Source organism: Saccostrea echinata, unplaced genomic scaffold (genome assembly GCF_033153115.1).
Source record: "Saccostrea echinata isolate AGI-Se365-2 ecotype Australia unplaced genomic scaffold, CSIRO_AGI_Sech_v1 ptg000001l, whole genome shotgun sequence".
NCBI classification, from domain to species: domain Eukaryota; kingdom Metazoa; phylum Mollusca; class Bivalvia; order Ostreida; family Ostreidae; genus Saccostrea; species Saccostrea echinata.
The window spans coordinates 25,174,192-25,191,078 of record NW_026889750.1 but is presented as its reverse complement, the minus strand read 5'-3'; the positions used below and the strand labels follow the sequence as shown (position 1 = coordinate 25,191,078).

General features: G+C 32.1%; 1 protein-coding gene across 1 annotated transcript in view; it reads right to left on the bottom strand.

Annotated features, from left to right (window-relative positions):
- Positions 1-382: 382 nt before the first annotated feature.
- LOC133196138 (uncharacterized) overlaps positions 383-16,887 on the bottom strand; it is a 42,807-nt gene continuing 26,302 nt past the window's right edge. Inside the window, exons 18-32 of the mRNA XM_061332074.1 lie at positions 16,735-16,864; positions 14,376-14,513; positions 14,011-14,099; positions 13,492-13,609; positions 13,232-13,407; positions 12,498-12,579; positions 12,177-12,292; positions 11,371-11,500; positions 7,442-7,617; positions 6,339-6,420; positions 3,653-3,814; positions 3,232-3,345; positions 1,409-1,495; positions 1,153-1,240; positions 383-1,047 (exon numbers count right to left, since the gene is read on the bottom strand). Of these exons, the coding sequence (XP_061188058.1) occupies positions 537-1,047; positions 1,153-1,240; positions 1,409-1,495; positions 3,232-3,345; positions 3,653-3,814; positions 6,339-6,420; positions 7,442-7,617; positions 11,371-11,500; positions 12,177-12,292; positions 12,498-12,579; positions 13,232-13,407; positions 13,492-13,609; positions 14,011-14,099; positions 14,376-14,513; positions 16,735-16,864 (2,199 nt within the window). The 3' untranslated portion in view covers positions 383-536. The remainder of the gene's footprint in view (positions 1,048-1,152; positions 1,241-1,408; positions 1,496-3,231; positions 3,346-3,652; positions 3,815-6,338; positions 6,421-7,441; positions 7,618-11,370; positions 11,501-12,176; positions 12,293-12,497; positions 12,580-13,231; positions 13,408-13,491; positions 13,610-14,010; positions 14,100-14,375; positions 14,514-16,734; positions 16,865-16,887) is intronic.

Genomic DNA, 16,887 nt, shown 5'->3' with positions numbered 1-16,887 from the left:
CTGATACATTCGCGTTATTAAATACAGCTCATCCAATTCTGCGCAGACACCTGAATCCGCGGATTAAAGATACGCGATAAACCTGAATAGAGAGCATTTTTATGGGCTAATTACTGCCGGATTACAAAATATGTCCATTCTTCGTGGTCCTAAGCTCCTTTCCGCTGGCTTTGCGTTCTTCCAGCTACTGGCAGACGATCTCGTGCCAGTGTTCTTCAGCTGCGATCGCAACATCGAACTATCCCAAAATACAACAGCTGATGCAACAATACTATACTAACTAAAAATAGCATAGCAGATTATCCTAACAATATTCAAAGGAAGATTCATAATGTATTTCATACTTTATATTCAAAAAGGTAGTTTAAAAAACGAAGGTCATTCAAATCAAAAAGGCTTGATTTACAAACTAGAAATTTTTATATCTTGATTTATTAATTTATTACGAATTAAAATATATAACGTGATGTAACAATTACATGTATATATATTTTCATTTTTGTGCAGCCAGGAACAAAATCAGTTCTGACGTTGCTTTAATTTGATAAACTCTGATCTTCATGAATAGAATTAAGTACTGCGCGATCGTAGGTGTCATTCAAATTCTGGTTAAGATGTGAAGCTCCATATTCACTCTCCAACCCCATAGTGTAGTCGTAAGTATCATGAGAGAAATTTTGTCTTAGACCAAATTGATTGTCTAACATGTGATTATAAAGATCATCATTACTTGACGTCATAGTACTGTGTATTTTGTAGGGTTGTGCAGCTCCATATTCACTTTCCGAGCCTGTAGGGTGGTCATAAGTATCATTCGATAAATTTTCTTGTAGACCATATTGATTGTCTAACATGTGACTATACACTCCATCTTTCGTTGACGTCATGGTATTGTTTACTTCGTGGAGATGGTCGTAATCTTCTTCCAATAAGTTGGGATTCATCGTATTTTTTTCAGTTGACAATGATTCTTGATGCCAACCTGTGTTTGCTAAGGTTGATAATTCTAAAGAGGAAATGTCTTTGTGCTTCTCAGTATCCTTCCTCCTATTAAGATACAAATATGCAATTGCAAAAATCATTCTGAATATATATTGCCCACTTCATATATCAGAATTCCTGGTTAGACTGCATGTCTAGGCTTTCTCTTACCGTTTATGAAGAATGACAATCCCAAAAGTGACTGCAATAAAGATGAATAAAGAGGCAACAAGGACAGGTACCATAACCATTAATGTTTCTGGGATGTGGAATGGCAAGGAAAAATCAAATATCACTTACTAGTATTATATAAATAACAATATTGGGATTATATATATATATATATATATATATATATATATATATATATATATATATATATATATATATATATATATATATATATATATATATATATATATATTACCGCTAGATCCACCACTTAAAAAATCGTCGAAAGTGAGATTTCCTTTCTTCATATATGCCTTGCATTTTTGGGTTGAATTTAATTTGTCTGGAGAAATAAAGCGTGATTTAAATTGATAATCAATCAAGAATCAAATAATCTATATGACTGTTGTATATTGTCATTATTATTCAATGTAATTGCAGGTCAACTTGTTTTTCTAGTTTATCAGATGTTTATTTTGATAATCGAGAAAAAGGTTTCTTTTACTAGAGGCGGGAACTTTTAATTTGCAATTCTTTATATAAAACTTTTTAATAAGATAAATCAAGTGATAAGAAGTAAATATTATACTTGAGAAGGAGAAGAAAATAATGTAACCACATAAATAGCTTGTAGATTGTATAATCAAATCAAGAATTAGCAATGGGTGCTAAGGCCACAAAGCTCACCTGAGTTATCTAGACCGTGCTTCTTTCAGAAGATTTTTAAAAGGAAATTTATCTTCTACTTGTATACACCCTGAAATATCAATTCTGCGGCGCACGGCCAGTAGCTCAAAGCGGTTTTAACTTAACTAAATTTGAATCCAAACGACATGCGGATTTTGAACATTAATATAACTAACAGGATATTTCTGTTCTTAAGATTAAAACAAAATTTGTTTTGTTATATACATGTATTCCTATTATGTAAAATTTGAACACTGGTTTCAACCCAACACTAACTTTATTGTCCATTATTTGAAGGGACTTAAATTAACGCGCCGTTAGAACATTTGTTTCTCAATATCACACTATCAAATATATGAATCTGTAGTATATAGAATAGCTAGAATGTTTTAACATTATAATAAAGTTATTGTTCTTTCGTAGAAAATTCATTTTTACTAAATTTTTATATGTGTATATTCTAATTTAAAACTTTGATCCGGGGGGAAGGGGGGGGGGGCAACCCTATCCCCAAAGACACTGTATTAAACTAGAATCTGCACAACCTGATGAAGTATGCATAATGCCAAGACTAAAAATAATGTTTTTTTGTGGAAAATATCTTCAAAGGTTGCTCCATATAAAAAGCGATCCCGTATTGAGATCCCATTGCCAATGCTATAAGTCTCTGTACCAAGGAAATTTTTGCTCTTATTTTCTCAGTGATCTCTCATTAGTCATAATTTTGTTGCATATTTATCATTTAATAAATGACAATTCTCACTCAATATTGTTTGTCTTTGTAATGCTTCAACTACAAACTAGGCAATAGCCTAGCCAGATCACAAGGATTATATAATTGTATTTTTGTCTTGATTCTCAAATAGGAATTTTTTTTATATTAATAAGAAAGATTATTCGTATATTATATTCATATACAATTTTCAAAATTATTATTGAATTTGAATGATATGATATTTATTGCTCTTCATCTCAAGGAAAGTTCTAGTTTAAATTTCAAAGTTACATACTAAATCAAAGTATGAAACTAAAGAAGTAAAGAATTAAAGTATCTATTATGCTGAACTAGAGTGATATTTTGTTATGGAACATCTCTACTGTCGGACGACGGACAGATTTTCATCAGAAAAGATCATCGGAGCCTTTGGCACGGATGAACTAAAATGTATTAATTAACAATAACGTATGATGCATCTCCTCACAAATTCAATATATTATTTAGAGAAATTTGTCTTTTGTAAACTCGTAATTTCATTTTTCGAAATATGTCAAGTATAAAGCAAGATCTATCAAAAGAACATAAACGACTTAAAAGAAAGTTAAAGATGATAATCTCTGATCAAATACTTAAATCTAAACTATATTATCTATTATCATTGTAAGTAGACGAACCTGATTCGCAAGCAAATGGTCTTGAATTATTTAATTTAAAATCTTCCCAAACTGTAGAAATGATGTCGTTTGTTGTTCTCAGCAGCCTCACCAATGTAGGGTTTCTTCCCCGATCTGTTATAATCAGATTATTGTCAGAAAGTATCTATTGTTCACATTTGATACCATACCGATGCCTTTTGTAATGTCTCTTGTGTTAAACAACATCACTCGGCAATTTTTTTATACACATAAACATCACAGGTTATCAAAGTAAATATTTTCATCAAGCTTTTTTCATTACCAATGATTTTTTATTTTCATGTTTAACATGTGTGTGTAATACAATGTCAATAATTTAGCTGATTGTTGCATGTAGAATTGTTGAAGCACATATGAGAATGGAGTTTTTTAATGCTATTTCTCCAAATGTTTAGCATACCATCTGTGCCTGAATACATTTTCCTTGCTCTGATTACACCCATCCATCTCTCTGGACCGTCCAGCCAACAAGTGGTGTTTCTGATCTGATCTATTGCTACAGGATATGTGTTCATGATTCTGGTACATTTCTGACTGGCACTCTTCCAGTTCCTTAGTAAATCTCCCAAAACAAAGGATATGAATAAAAAAAAATAATTTACCCTTAAAATGAAATATAAAGAAAATACCAAAAATGATCAATAAATCCAGGCAACAGCAAACAAAATATGATTCAATAACACATTTTTTGATAGAGCATATAAATAGAAAGAAGAATTTTATATAACTAATAATGTCAAAATAAAAAAAAAGTTCTAAGTGGAGTTTTATGAAGAGACTGACTTTTACAAATGACGACTGACTTTTACAGTTTAAAGGGACCAACTCCAAACATGAAAAAGGTGTAATAGGTGTCTATTCAATAACAAACATTAAAACATATGATTAGCGTTTTGTTTTCGATAGATTGAGAAATTTTAACAATGATTACACATTATCAACAAATATCTGGGTATGTTGAATAAGTCTTTTTACAGCGACCGAGCGCTCTGTTGTACATACATGACAAAATACAAAATGCGCATTTAAGTGGTAAAATTTATCGTTTGATTAGCTGCAGATGTGTAGCTCGCTGGTCTGAAAAAAAAATGTAGATGGACGACCTGAGTGCTACAGTGCCACCCATTGAAAAAAGTGTATTAATATTTATTGCGTACGAAAACATGCGGTTTCCCGATTTATTTCTCCATATATATATCAAAATATTACTTACCGTGTGTTCCTAACATATTCTTTTACTACTTCCACAACAAAACTGTATGTACAAGTCATGTACGAAGCGCCTTGGACCGAATTTTTTGTCTTGCCACCCAAAGTGGGAGTATAAATAGGGGAAATTTTCGATGGTCTCATTTTCAGGTCCACGAGGACTATTAACAACGGATTTGCGGAATGTTTTGATGAGGAAATAGTTAAAAAATATGTTAAGAACACACGGTGTGTAATATTTTGAGATGGCGCTTAAATATACGGAGAAATAAATCTAGAAACAGCGCACTTTTTTGTGCGAAATAAATATACACTTTTTTCAATGGTGGAACTGTAGCTCTCTGGTTCTACATCCCATTTTTTTTTCAGATCAGCGAGCTACAGTTCTGCAGCTATCGTTTGAATGGAACATTTGGGTCTTTCTTATCGAACGTCAGTTGTTAAATAATGACACGCTCATTTCGTTAGAACTGAGAAAGTAATATTCGTCACAGGCACCTGAGGAGTGGGTACCCCCCCCCCCTCCCCCGAATTAAAAAAAATAGTAAGAGTCAATATTTTTTAAAAAATATGAGATTTCCACGTCAATTACACCCATATTTCGTTTTATGCCCATCGTGTTAGTGTAAAAATACACTTTATTATACCGTGCATTGCCAATCTCTAAAGGTGAGGAAAAAAAGTACAATCTGTTTGTATAAAACGTAGTATGAGAGTGGTTGACGGGGAAATTTCAAATTTTTGAGAAATTATGGGCTCTTCATTTTTTTTTTCAATTATGGGGCACAGGCACTTGGGGTATAATCCCCCCCCCTTTTTTCATTTTTTTTCTTTTTAAATCTGGCTAGTGCATATCAACAAAATTTACCCTAGATGCGGGTGATTTAATCGAAATATTTACAAATCGTGGGCACATAAAAAATTAAATGGAAATATAAAAGGGAAGAAGAATGTGTAACAAATTTATTGATGTATGCATATTCCATGTGTTCTTATGCTTTAGATAAATAATCAGACGAAGTTTGAGCGAGGTGAGGCAGACGACGAGAAAAGAGTTGCAAGCCTTCTCTCTTTTTATGTATCAGTCGAAAACGGTATATTTAAAAACAGCATATAGAGACAAACGAGTTACATTATTGATAACATAACAGACGTTTTCAAAACTTAAATTTTATTGAATTTACAAATGTTATTTTGTTAACTAAAGCGAATTACAAGCATAGAAATTCATAAATAGACCAAGAAAATGTTCATTAACGAGAGTTGTTTTAGCTTTACTGTCAGTGTTTCATGCGTACTACATGTATGCACTCTCTGTAAAAAGACGAGCTCAAGTTATCCTGATATTTGTAAATTATAATGTGTTATCAGCCCTGAAGTTTAAAAGTTCTCACTGAATTGACACCTATTAGATGTTTTTCATGTTTGGAGTAGATCCCTTTAAATTGTAAAAGTCAGTCGCTGATTGTAAAAGTTAGACTCTTCGTAAAACTCCAGTACCAATAAAAAGACTTTTTATCTTTATTTATATAATTTATTTCTTTATAGATACATGAACTTAAAGCCAAGATTTCTTATTTCTTTTATATATATATATATATATATATATATATATATATATATATATATATATATATATATATATATATATATATATATATATATATATATATATATATATAAAAGAAATAAGAAATCTTGGCTTTAAGTTCATGTATCTATAAAGAAATAAATTATATAAATAAAGATATATATAAATTATATATATATATCCTTCTTGACTTGCTCTGTTGCTATCTGCGTTTTTAGAATATTTTTTTCAATATTCAGTATTAAAGATAGAGAATCAAAAACAATTAATTCACTAGTTCACTTACTTTCGTCAATGATCCTGATCTGTATATTGTCGATAGCAATACCACTGTCAACTCCCTGTCCCCTTTTTGCCTCTATATAAACCTGGTATGAGGAAACATATGACAACAACAGATAGACTTAAAAATGAAATTGACGATTTTGTTTCATGACATACTAATATTCGATGATTTATCTTTAAATATTCTTTGCTTCTTGTTAAAGGCAGAGATGTTTTACCGGGTGGTAAATTCCAGATGAGGGAGGGGCTTATTTTGTACAGGTGTGAATGCCTTGAGGGCTAGCAGTCTATCTGTGGTCATTTGTCTCCTAATCCCTATACACAGGAAGTGATTGAATACATAGTACAGTACCCAAGAAGTCAAACTTTACCTGTGTTGGGATTTTGAGATGATTTTAAATTAGAAATAAAAAGTTATAAATAAAGTTTAATCTCGATATTTTTTTAATTAATTTGTTATTGAATGTGTGTCAAAGCATCCCCACCCATTAAAAAATATTATTATTCAAATTATTTGTTGAGCTTTGAAAAAAAGTTATACCAAATTTTGATATATATTATCATAAAGAATATCACCATTATTTCAAATACTAAAGGTGTGTATGAATATATTATCAAGCTAAAAATTCTATAGTAATACAGCTTCTCTATTGTTTATACCATGTGTGGTAAATATCAAAGGATCAAAAGTTAATTTAAAGGTCAACACGAGTGCCAAACAAAGTGTACAGGGTATACACAGGGACTAGTAAGTAAACGCCAATCAAGTTCTAGCATCCAATGATGTACCTTTATGCACCTTATCACCCCCTCTGCTCTTTAATTCTTGATAATTTCTGCAGTTCAAATTTTGTTCAATTATCAGGTACAAATAAAGTAAAAATTTACAATTAACACATTTTGTAGCATTTTCTAAAAAATATAAAATATTTAAGATACACTTATTTCTCAATAACATTCTAACAAAAAAAATTCTTTTGTTGTGAACGTTATGTCGAACTTATCATACATATGTATATTTATTATTTTGATAACTTTAACGTACATACATGTGATACATAATACAAGTAAATATATTTAAGGAAGAAATAATTACTGTCAAACCTTTGATTTTTTTGTAACTTTTGTGACGTTAGTAAAAATATTCCAAGAATTGCCTTGATTGCCACTTAAATCAAATAGTGTCGTTTCTATGTTATTGTCATTTTTTAGGTACAGCCTTAGACGTCCTGTGTATTCACCATACATGTGATACAGCAAGCTTATGTTTACAGACACATCTGCAAAATAAACATGTAGCTGTGAATCATAATATATATATATATATATATATATATATATATATATATATATATATATATATGCCAAGTCTTCTTGATGAAATCTTTTGAATTTTGTTTTGTTATAATATGGGCGGCGGAAATGATATAAAAGACGTTAATGCAAAACGAACAATTTCCCCAAAAACGAACTGAAATACAAAACAAAAAGCTTTAAATAAAATCAACACTCAACTGCAAAATCAACAGACTCCGTTGCAATGATCATTCATTCACTGAATTGACACTAGCTAGATGGCGCGCAAAAACAGCGCGCGAGTACAAAATTATGGAAAGCCAAATTGTTCAACTCTGTTATTTCTTAAAGTACATGGAAACCTTAATTAGTAGATTGTAATTTGTAATTTTTGCAATTTATACTACATGTATCACAACTTTGTGAAAAAAACCTATTCTGTGCAAAATGTACAAGAAAACTATGTCAATGCACAACATTGTATTCGAGACCTGCGATTTGTCAACCCTTGAAATGTAAAATTTATTACGTAACATTAAGCTAACGGCCATAAGGTACAATGACTTTATCATAAATAAACATCATAGCTGCAGTATCATATGATTTTTTACTGAAATTTTATTCTACTCAATTGTTCTTTTATTTTTCATAATGAACACCATGCGCGGATCTAGAGGGGGTCGGGGTGGGGATCTGGACATAGTTTTCTTGTACATTTTGCACAGGAAAGTTTTACAAGTTGTGATAATACACTTTGCATAAAAAATACAAATTTACAATCTACAAATTAAACTATCTACAAATTAAACTGCGTCTCCATATGAGTGAAAAATTCTCGAGGGGGGCGTTAAACAACATACAAACAAACAAACAAACAAACAAATTAAACTTTACATGTACTTTAAGAAATAACGGAGTTGAACCCTTTGTCTTTCCATAATTTCGTACTCGCGCGCCATCTAGCGTTAATTCAGATAATGACTTTTTTGCGCGCCATCTAGCGTCAATTCATTGAATGAACGTTTTGCATCAGTGATCGTTTGTTTTGCAACGGAGTCTGTTGATTTTGCAATTGAGTCTGTTGATTTAAAGGACTTATCGCATGTTTCTAAATTATTTGAAATTAAAAGCGTAAAACGTTCCTTATGACCACAGTTTATAAATTTTGTGTTTTTACTGCGGATAAACAGCGGTAATTAACCAATTATTGACTCAAATGTAAACCCTTGAATTAAAAATCTAAGTTAACGATAGCGATCACGTGACCCTGTGACGATGGCTGATCAGCTCTTCACGTAAATCTTACTAAAATATACGCGATACAACCTGAATGTTCTGCGTTATGGACGACCAAAATCACTGATTTTATCGATATGAAATTTAATATCCAACCTTATATTTTAGAATTGTCACCAAGAAATAATCTGAAAAATCCGTTAACATTGTAAAAATAGCAGCGACGATAGCGAGAGAGACGCGGCGAAGACGAAGAAACTCCCCGTAACAACACAATTTGATTTGTCATTTTATCACATGTATGAACTTATTAGATTCACAAATTTAAATTACATAACTGTGTTATTCTTCGTTTTTAACATAATATTAATTATGCAAGTATGCCTTCATATGTTTTATAAAGGATGGCGGTCTTGAAAAATAATTTTCCGATCACGAAACATTGCCGTAATCAGACCTACAGATTCTAAATGTTTCGAATAAAAAACGAAAATATCTCAAAATTCTTACACCTTAGAACTAGCTAATGTTTCTACTGTAATTGAAAATCACGTTAGGAATTAATTTTTTCAGCATTTTTCATAATTAAGCTGCATTTGTCGTTGATAACTCCGTAAATAGTGTGCAACTTCTCATCTCTCTATCACTGAATTGTCGCCTATGACGTCAGAGCAGTATTTCGCCGAAATCCGACTGAAATATGCATATTGCCGTATTTGATTTTCAACTCTCAATATCTCTTAAAAAACGCTTTCAACAACGTTTATTGTATTCAGAATTTTAATAAACAAGGTTGTAGATAATATTTTTCATAAAATTAAGATTTTTGAAAAATCATGCAATAAGTCCTTTAATTTAAGCTGTTTGTTTTGTATTTCAGTCCGTTAATTGCGAAATTATTTGTTCGTTTTGCATTAACGTCTTTTTTATCCTTTCTGCCGCCCATATTATACACTTTTTTTTTAAACTTTACCTTATAAATATTTACCATATTCTCGACAAAGGAGTCAAATTACTTAGATTAAGGTTAATGAACCTCAAATAAATTATAGTCACTCCAATTTCAGTAAGAAAAATGAAAAGCTTAGAGTTCTCATCTTTGTATATTTAAATTATATAATCTTAAGTATGGAAAATTCCGGAATAAAATGTGAAACCACATTGGAAGGTAGAGTATGCGGGAAAATTATTTCCAGTTTAATTATTTGTAAACATTATTTATGGACCTAATGTTTTCCCCGAGTACTTTTAGTTAATTAGAGATAAAACGTAAGGTTAGACGTTCAGATGGATGGATAAATGTGTTATTGATTACGTTTTACATATTAATAGATAACCCAGTCATTCAGAGACAAAATTCGGTCCCTGAGATACATATCATAGTCATTCAAAAACACAACATAGACTTTAAGCAATACAACCCAGACCGTCACGGTAGCTCAGTCGGGAGAGCGCTCGCTCCGTGATCGGAAGATGTGTGATCGACTCACGACCGTGACTGACCTAAGTCGATAAAAAAAAATAGGTTAGACGTTTTTAAGTGAAAATTGCGGGTCCTTAAAAGACCTTAAAAACCGAGGCCCCGTGTCACGGTAAGCGTGTAAATTTGGCACGATAAAGAACCCTCACTGCTCAATAGCCTGAGTGTCGAGTAAAGGTCTAAATTTGAAGCCCTTCACCAGTATATGGTGTCGTCTCAATATGAGTGAAAAATTCTCGAACGGGACGTAAAACAACATACAATCAATTAATCAATACAACCCAGTCACAATACAACTTATCACAGTCAATGCAGAATAAAACAGTCCTAAAACAACATGAATAGGACACTTTACAACATATCCCAATCAATAAATAACATAAGCTTCACTTCACAACATATACCAATAAATAAACAACACAATGTTACTGAGAAACGTAACCCAGCCTGTGTACAACATACATGTACATGTAATACAGTCATTGAGAAACATAATCTAGTCACTGAGAAACATATCCTGATCAACGAAAACATACCCAAGTCACTAACAAGGATATAACTCAGCCATTATATATAAAGAACACAGATACCGAACAATATAATCCAATCACAGAACAACTTCACGCAGGCACTGTCATAAAAACCCAGTTATTGTACAACATATATCCTAGTCACTGTACAACATAACACAATCACAGAGAAACATAATCCATTCACTGAAAAACATAAACAAATCAAAAACAATATAGCCAAGACACTATACAACATAACCAAGTCATCGAACAATTTAACCTAGTCACTGAGCAACTTAACATAATCACTTAAAAACCATAACTCAGTCACTGTACAAGAGAAAACAGCCCCTAAACAATACAACCCAGTCAGTAAAAACAACATAACGCACTCAGAAAACACTATACACCATCAATGTACATGTACATATATAAGATTATGAAAGAATAAACTTATTTTCTAATCAGCTGCCTTATTCAATACTAGAGCAGTAAGTCACATTGCATACCAGTTAGTTCAAACTTTGAAATTAACACAGCTTTATCACCAGGAGCCTCATGCGATGCTTCTATGTAGCTGTAGTATTTCCCCTCGGTACTACTAACAGGTCCTGTAGCAGCTGATTTTGTTTCTCCTTTCTATTAAAAAACATAGTTTTGAATTTTATGTATATGCTTTGCTTAAATAAGTTTAAGAAAAAAGTAAAGATTTATACATCATGTCAATATTAGGTTTACATTTACAACTACATTGTAGTAAATTACTGAGAAATGCGTCTATCTCAAAACAATGTTAGCTATAAATTATACATTGAATTTCATTTTAGTAAAAAAAAAATTGTCATTAAAGATAATGAGGAGAAAAATTGAAAGGAACGCTCTTTTTAATTCCTACAAGAAATCCTAATTGGTACTGTAGATTCCTAAATATACGCGAGGAATTAATTACGCGAGGAGCACCACTCGCGAAATAAAGTTACTCGCTTTTATTTTTATGGTGTTGAAATTAATGCTAAATCTCATTGTAAATCGTCCATTCGCGAATTATTGTTCTCGAGATTTGGCGTCTAAGAGCCCTTTCGCGATATTAAGTACTCGCGTAAAATAAGGAATTTACAGTATTCAAAAATAAAGTCAATCTTTTAGATTAAGCAGAAGTCCCGACTTTGAAAAATTAAATTAAATTAGAAATAAAAAAAGCACATATAACATATACACATAGGATATTTACATAATGAATGATGGTGACAATTACCAATTTATACGACATGTGCATGAAGTGAAAACTTTCAAAAACAGATATTGGTATACATACTTGAATCTTCCAGTCAAAGTCGTCGGATTTATCCTGAACAAAACATGTATCTATATTTCCCTCAAAATTGCATTGCATATTCCCTTTCATGTATAGCAGTTTAGTGAGTGGTTCACCTGGAAAAAGAAGATGTACAAATTATACCATGAAGAGGGAGACGGGGAAAGATGAAAAAATGTTCGAGATTAGGCAGCCGAAGTATTATGGTGGATCAAAACCAAATTTTGCTAGCAAAAATTGCACAAACAATAATAAAGAATTATGTGTTAGATACCCTACATTATTCTGCAGAAATTAAAAGAACAACAAAAAGCATCTTACTGCAATTTCCCGCTATCATCGTTACATCATCTATAGCGATATTGGAATTCATCATATCTTGTTTTTTGGTCTCAAAGAAAATCTGTGTATAATGAAATTTTTTACAATGGAAATCTATGAAACAACTGAGAGGTACAACTTTAAAATGGCTGTGTAATAAAAACCCAGTTTGAGTCCAATGCTCAAATCAAATCAGGGTGTTTTCGAAGAAGTCTCTTCAACAATTATTGTTCAGTGCTTGATTTAATTGAGTTGATTGTTTGTTTGTTTGTTGTTGTTGTTTTTTTTTTCGTTCTTTAGAAAATGTTTTACTAATGTTTGTACTCAGTGGTGGTCAGTGTCTACAACGACACAGGAACTCGGTTCAAATTGCCTCAACTGGAAGACCGGTCTCCACTTCCGGCAGTAGAATTAGAACCTACGACGTAGGGATAACACCGTACTCCGCGACTTTAGAATAAAACAAGACCATTGCAACACGTATATGTAAGCGACGTTTTATTCCTTTAAAATCATTAATCAATTGTATATCTTTTAAAAAACCATCAATAAATAAATAAAAGCACTAATCCCGTTGCGAATAGATTTTCTCAATCAAATTATGCATCTGAAATTAGACTTTTTGCTTGATATATCATAACATGAACTTAGCTGATTTTGGGGAAAAAAACACGTTCATATACATAGTATTATATGATAATAAAGTAAACTACATTATGTAGCATAATACATACCATAAAATCTCCATCCATTCTAATGTCATGTTCTTTATATTTCCATTCTTCTTCTGTTTGAGGTAATGTAAATTGATCACCCACAGACCTTTTTACAACGTTGTAAATAACAACCTTTAATGGCATGAAATAATCACTGATGATGTAGTATCGGAAACGTAAACACCAATTATAACCTAAAAGTAAATTCAAAAATATCCCATAGTCTGTCAGATATTATACATTTGTTGTTTCAACTGACAAATAAATTAATTTCATACCTGGAGGAAAAACGGAAGAAATAAGGCGGGCCTCCTGATTTAAGCTATATCCACTGTCTTCTACGTATGCAAAATATGCTCCATCAAAGGGTTTTTCTGGGCGAGTACTTTTGATACTCTGATCAAAAACATTTGTCAAGTGTGGTTTAAAATTGAAATTACAGAATTTGTATAGACAATATCAAATGTTCTGGGTAAAGCATGTGAGCAGCATATTATTAATCAAATACTGTGAAATCACTTACTTTCGAGGGGTCATTTTTTCGTGGTTTTCATGAAAAAAATATGTGGTTTGAGAAACTTTGAGTTGAATACACTTGAAATTTTACATTTTGTGGAGGACATGAGTTCGTGGATCTCTCCATACCACGAAAACAGCAATAATTAAATCCCAACGAAAATTAGCGATTCCACAGTATCTTAGAAAGATGTATTCTTAAAATACCTTTCTCAAAATTGAAATACAGAATTTTGATATTCTTAAATTGCTTTTAATAAAACTTGGTAAATATACTCAACAGTTTCCACAATCCAGTCAAAGGTGTTTCCTTTGTCCTGAATCAAAAAGCAGGGTTCCCCAGGCTCAAACGTACATGAATAGTAGCCATCTAATAGAACACATTAGTCAATGTAATTTATAATTGTGGTTTATTTTTCTTCTCATTCCTTTCTTAGAAGCATATTATATTTCAATATATGTATATGTTGATAAGAATATTTTTCAATAAATTTTAGCTACTGAAATTGTTGGTTATTTAAACAATATAATTTAAGTCGTTAAAAAAACTTTCTGGTAGCTTTGCAAGTTACAAATTAAAGTAATTGGAATTTACTTTTTTCTTCAAACTTGCTATTTTTATGGTAAGACATATGTTTTATCATACCGCAAGAAACTTCAGAGACATCGGCATCAAGGCAATTCCTTTCCCTGAACAGATAACTATTGTTTACGCACCGTTGGGTTAAGCAAGACGTACTCTCTAATTGTAATGGATACATCCCTTGGACTGATTCTCTTTGAACTGCAATGCAAGAATAAATCTGGAAATTTCAAGATAAATCATTGATAGGTTATTCATTAACTAAAAGCATATGTTTAATTTCCAATGCTTTATGTTGGATAAAGAATATTGGCTCATGAGACAGGGTTTTTTTATATTTTCAATTTTCAGTGAAAATATGAAAAAAAAATGCCTGACACACTTGAGATTTAGAGTCTATATCCAATATCAAAACATTGAATGGCCTCTATATACACATATACATGTGTTAACATTCTTTTTATAATAAGGAATGAATTGCAAATTTAAAAATATAATGAAAATTATAGTTAGATATTGCATTTAACATTAAAAGACATTATAAGATAATTATAAGATACTGTAAGATATAAATTTAGGTACTATATATAACCATCAACATGGTGTTTACATCACCTACAAAAACGTCGAAGAACTTCATAACGTTTCAACGGTCTATGTTTTGACAAATAAGCTGAATCAAATCTTTAAATATGTGAAGAAAAATAATTATATTGTAATATAATATAATCTAAATATTACTTGTTAATTGCTTTTCAGAATTAAAAGATAGTTGCATTTAGAACTTCTTAACTAAAAGACACAGTGTATATGGAAAGGATTTTTGCATGTTTCAATTAAACAAATAATTTAAAAAAGCATTTTTAAAAAACCAAATCATGATTGATTGTATGTTTTTTACGTCCCATTAGATATTTTTCACTCATATATAGACGGTGTAGGCCCTCAAATTTAGGCTTATACTCGGCACTCAGGGCCATTAAACAGTGAGTGACAGTTCTTTATCGTGCCAAATCCTACCATGAAAATAAAAAGGGTGATGATAACGAACAGTGATCGATATCAAAAAATCTACAAACAATACAAATCTGTTAAAAAGGCATAAAACACGGACCCTGACAATTCCAGAGTTGGGATGAGGTGCCTATAGGGAGTAAGCATCCCCTGTTGACCGGTCACACCAGCTGTGAGCCCTATGTATTGATCAGGTAGACAGAACATTCTGTAGTCAAATTCAGTATAAAAACAAAGGCCTAACAATTGGTATGAAACAAGTCAGCAAAATTACGACCTGATGATAGGTTATATTTGCTAACAAGGTCATTATAACGATCATTGACTTTACGAAATGCTGACTTTAAACGAGGTAGTTAAAATCCCTGTAACAAGGGACCTCGGTTTTAAGGTCTCAACCGAAAGCTTAAGACTCGTGACTTTCACTTTTAATGCCGGGCGCTTGGCGAAGGAACAATCACTGCTATGTGTACGTCTTAGGTTTGACGACGGCGCGGCAATCGAGACTGGAGCCGGGGTCTCACGAACCGAACGCCCTACCACTAGGCTACCGTACAGGCTATCAAATTCAAGCATGAAAATGAAGATTCCGAACTTTTTTGAACATAATAATCTTGCAAAAGAAGACTTGGCTACTGCGTAAAATGTAAGAGACGTTTTGAGAACAAGGTTTTTGTAGAAAATAGGTCGTTTTTCAAGTCCCCTTTGGTCCCCAGCATGAAACGAAACTTCTGAAACCGTATTGCACATCTACAGGACAAAACCTATCAAATTCCAAAAGATGAATTGGTTACTGCTTGAATTCCAATAGGAAAAAGAAAGTGTGACAGATGGAAGGACGGACCAGGATAAAAACAGTAAACCCTGACTTTTTATAGAGAGTGAGGGTATAACAAGTAAAACGTTTATCTCATAAACAATGAAGCATATGACCGTGACGGTAGCTCAGTTGGTAGAGCGCTCGCTCCGTGATCGGATGGTCGTGGGTTCAAATCCCCGCCGCGACAGACCTAAGCCGATACAAAAGACGTGGCAACTGTTCCTTCGCCAAGCACTCGGAATTTGAAGTGAAAGTTGCGGTTCTTTCGGATGAGGCGTTGGAACGATAAAGATCCCTCACTGCTAAATGGCCCTGAGTGTGCTGAGTAAAGGTCTAAATTTGAAGCCCTTATCCGGTATATGGTGACGTCTCTCTATGAATGAAATAATCTCGAAAGAGACGTAAAACAATATACAATCAATCAATTAAAGCATATGCTTTCTAAATAATATTAAAAAAAGTATAGATCAGAACCTCAAAACAACTAATATTTGTAAAAACTTAGATTTTCGTTATAAAATATTGAATGCATGATGATAGCATTGCGCATTTTATATATTAAAGAATACAATTTATGCTATTACTTACCGACATTGTATATATTCAAGTTATCAAAGCCTCCACAAAATGTTTCTTCGTCACAGGATAGATTACATAAACTTGCACTTTTCTGTTCGCCAAATATTTCACTTCCTTCTATGCACAGGCATTTGTTCATCTTCAGAATTAGAAATGAGGCTT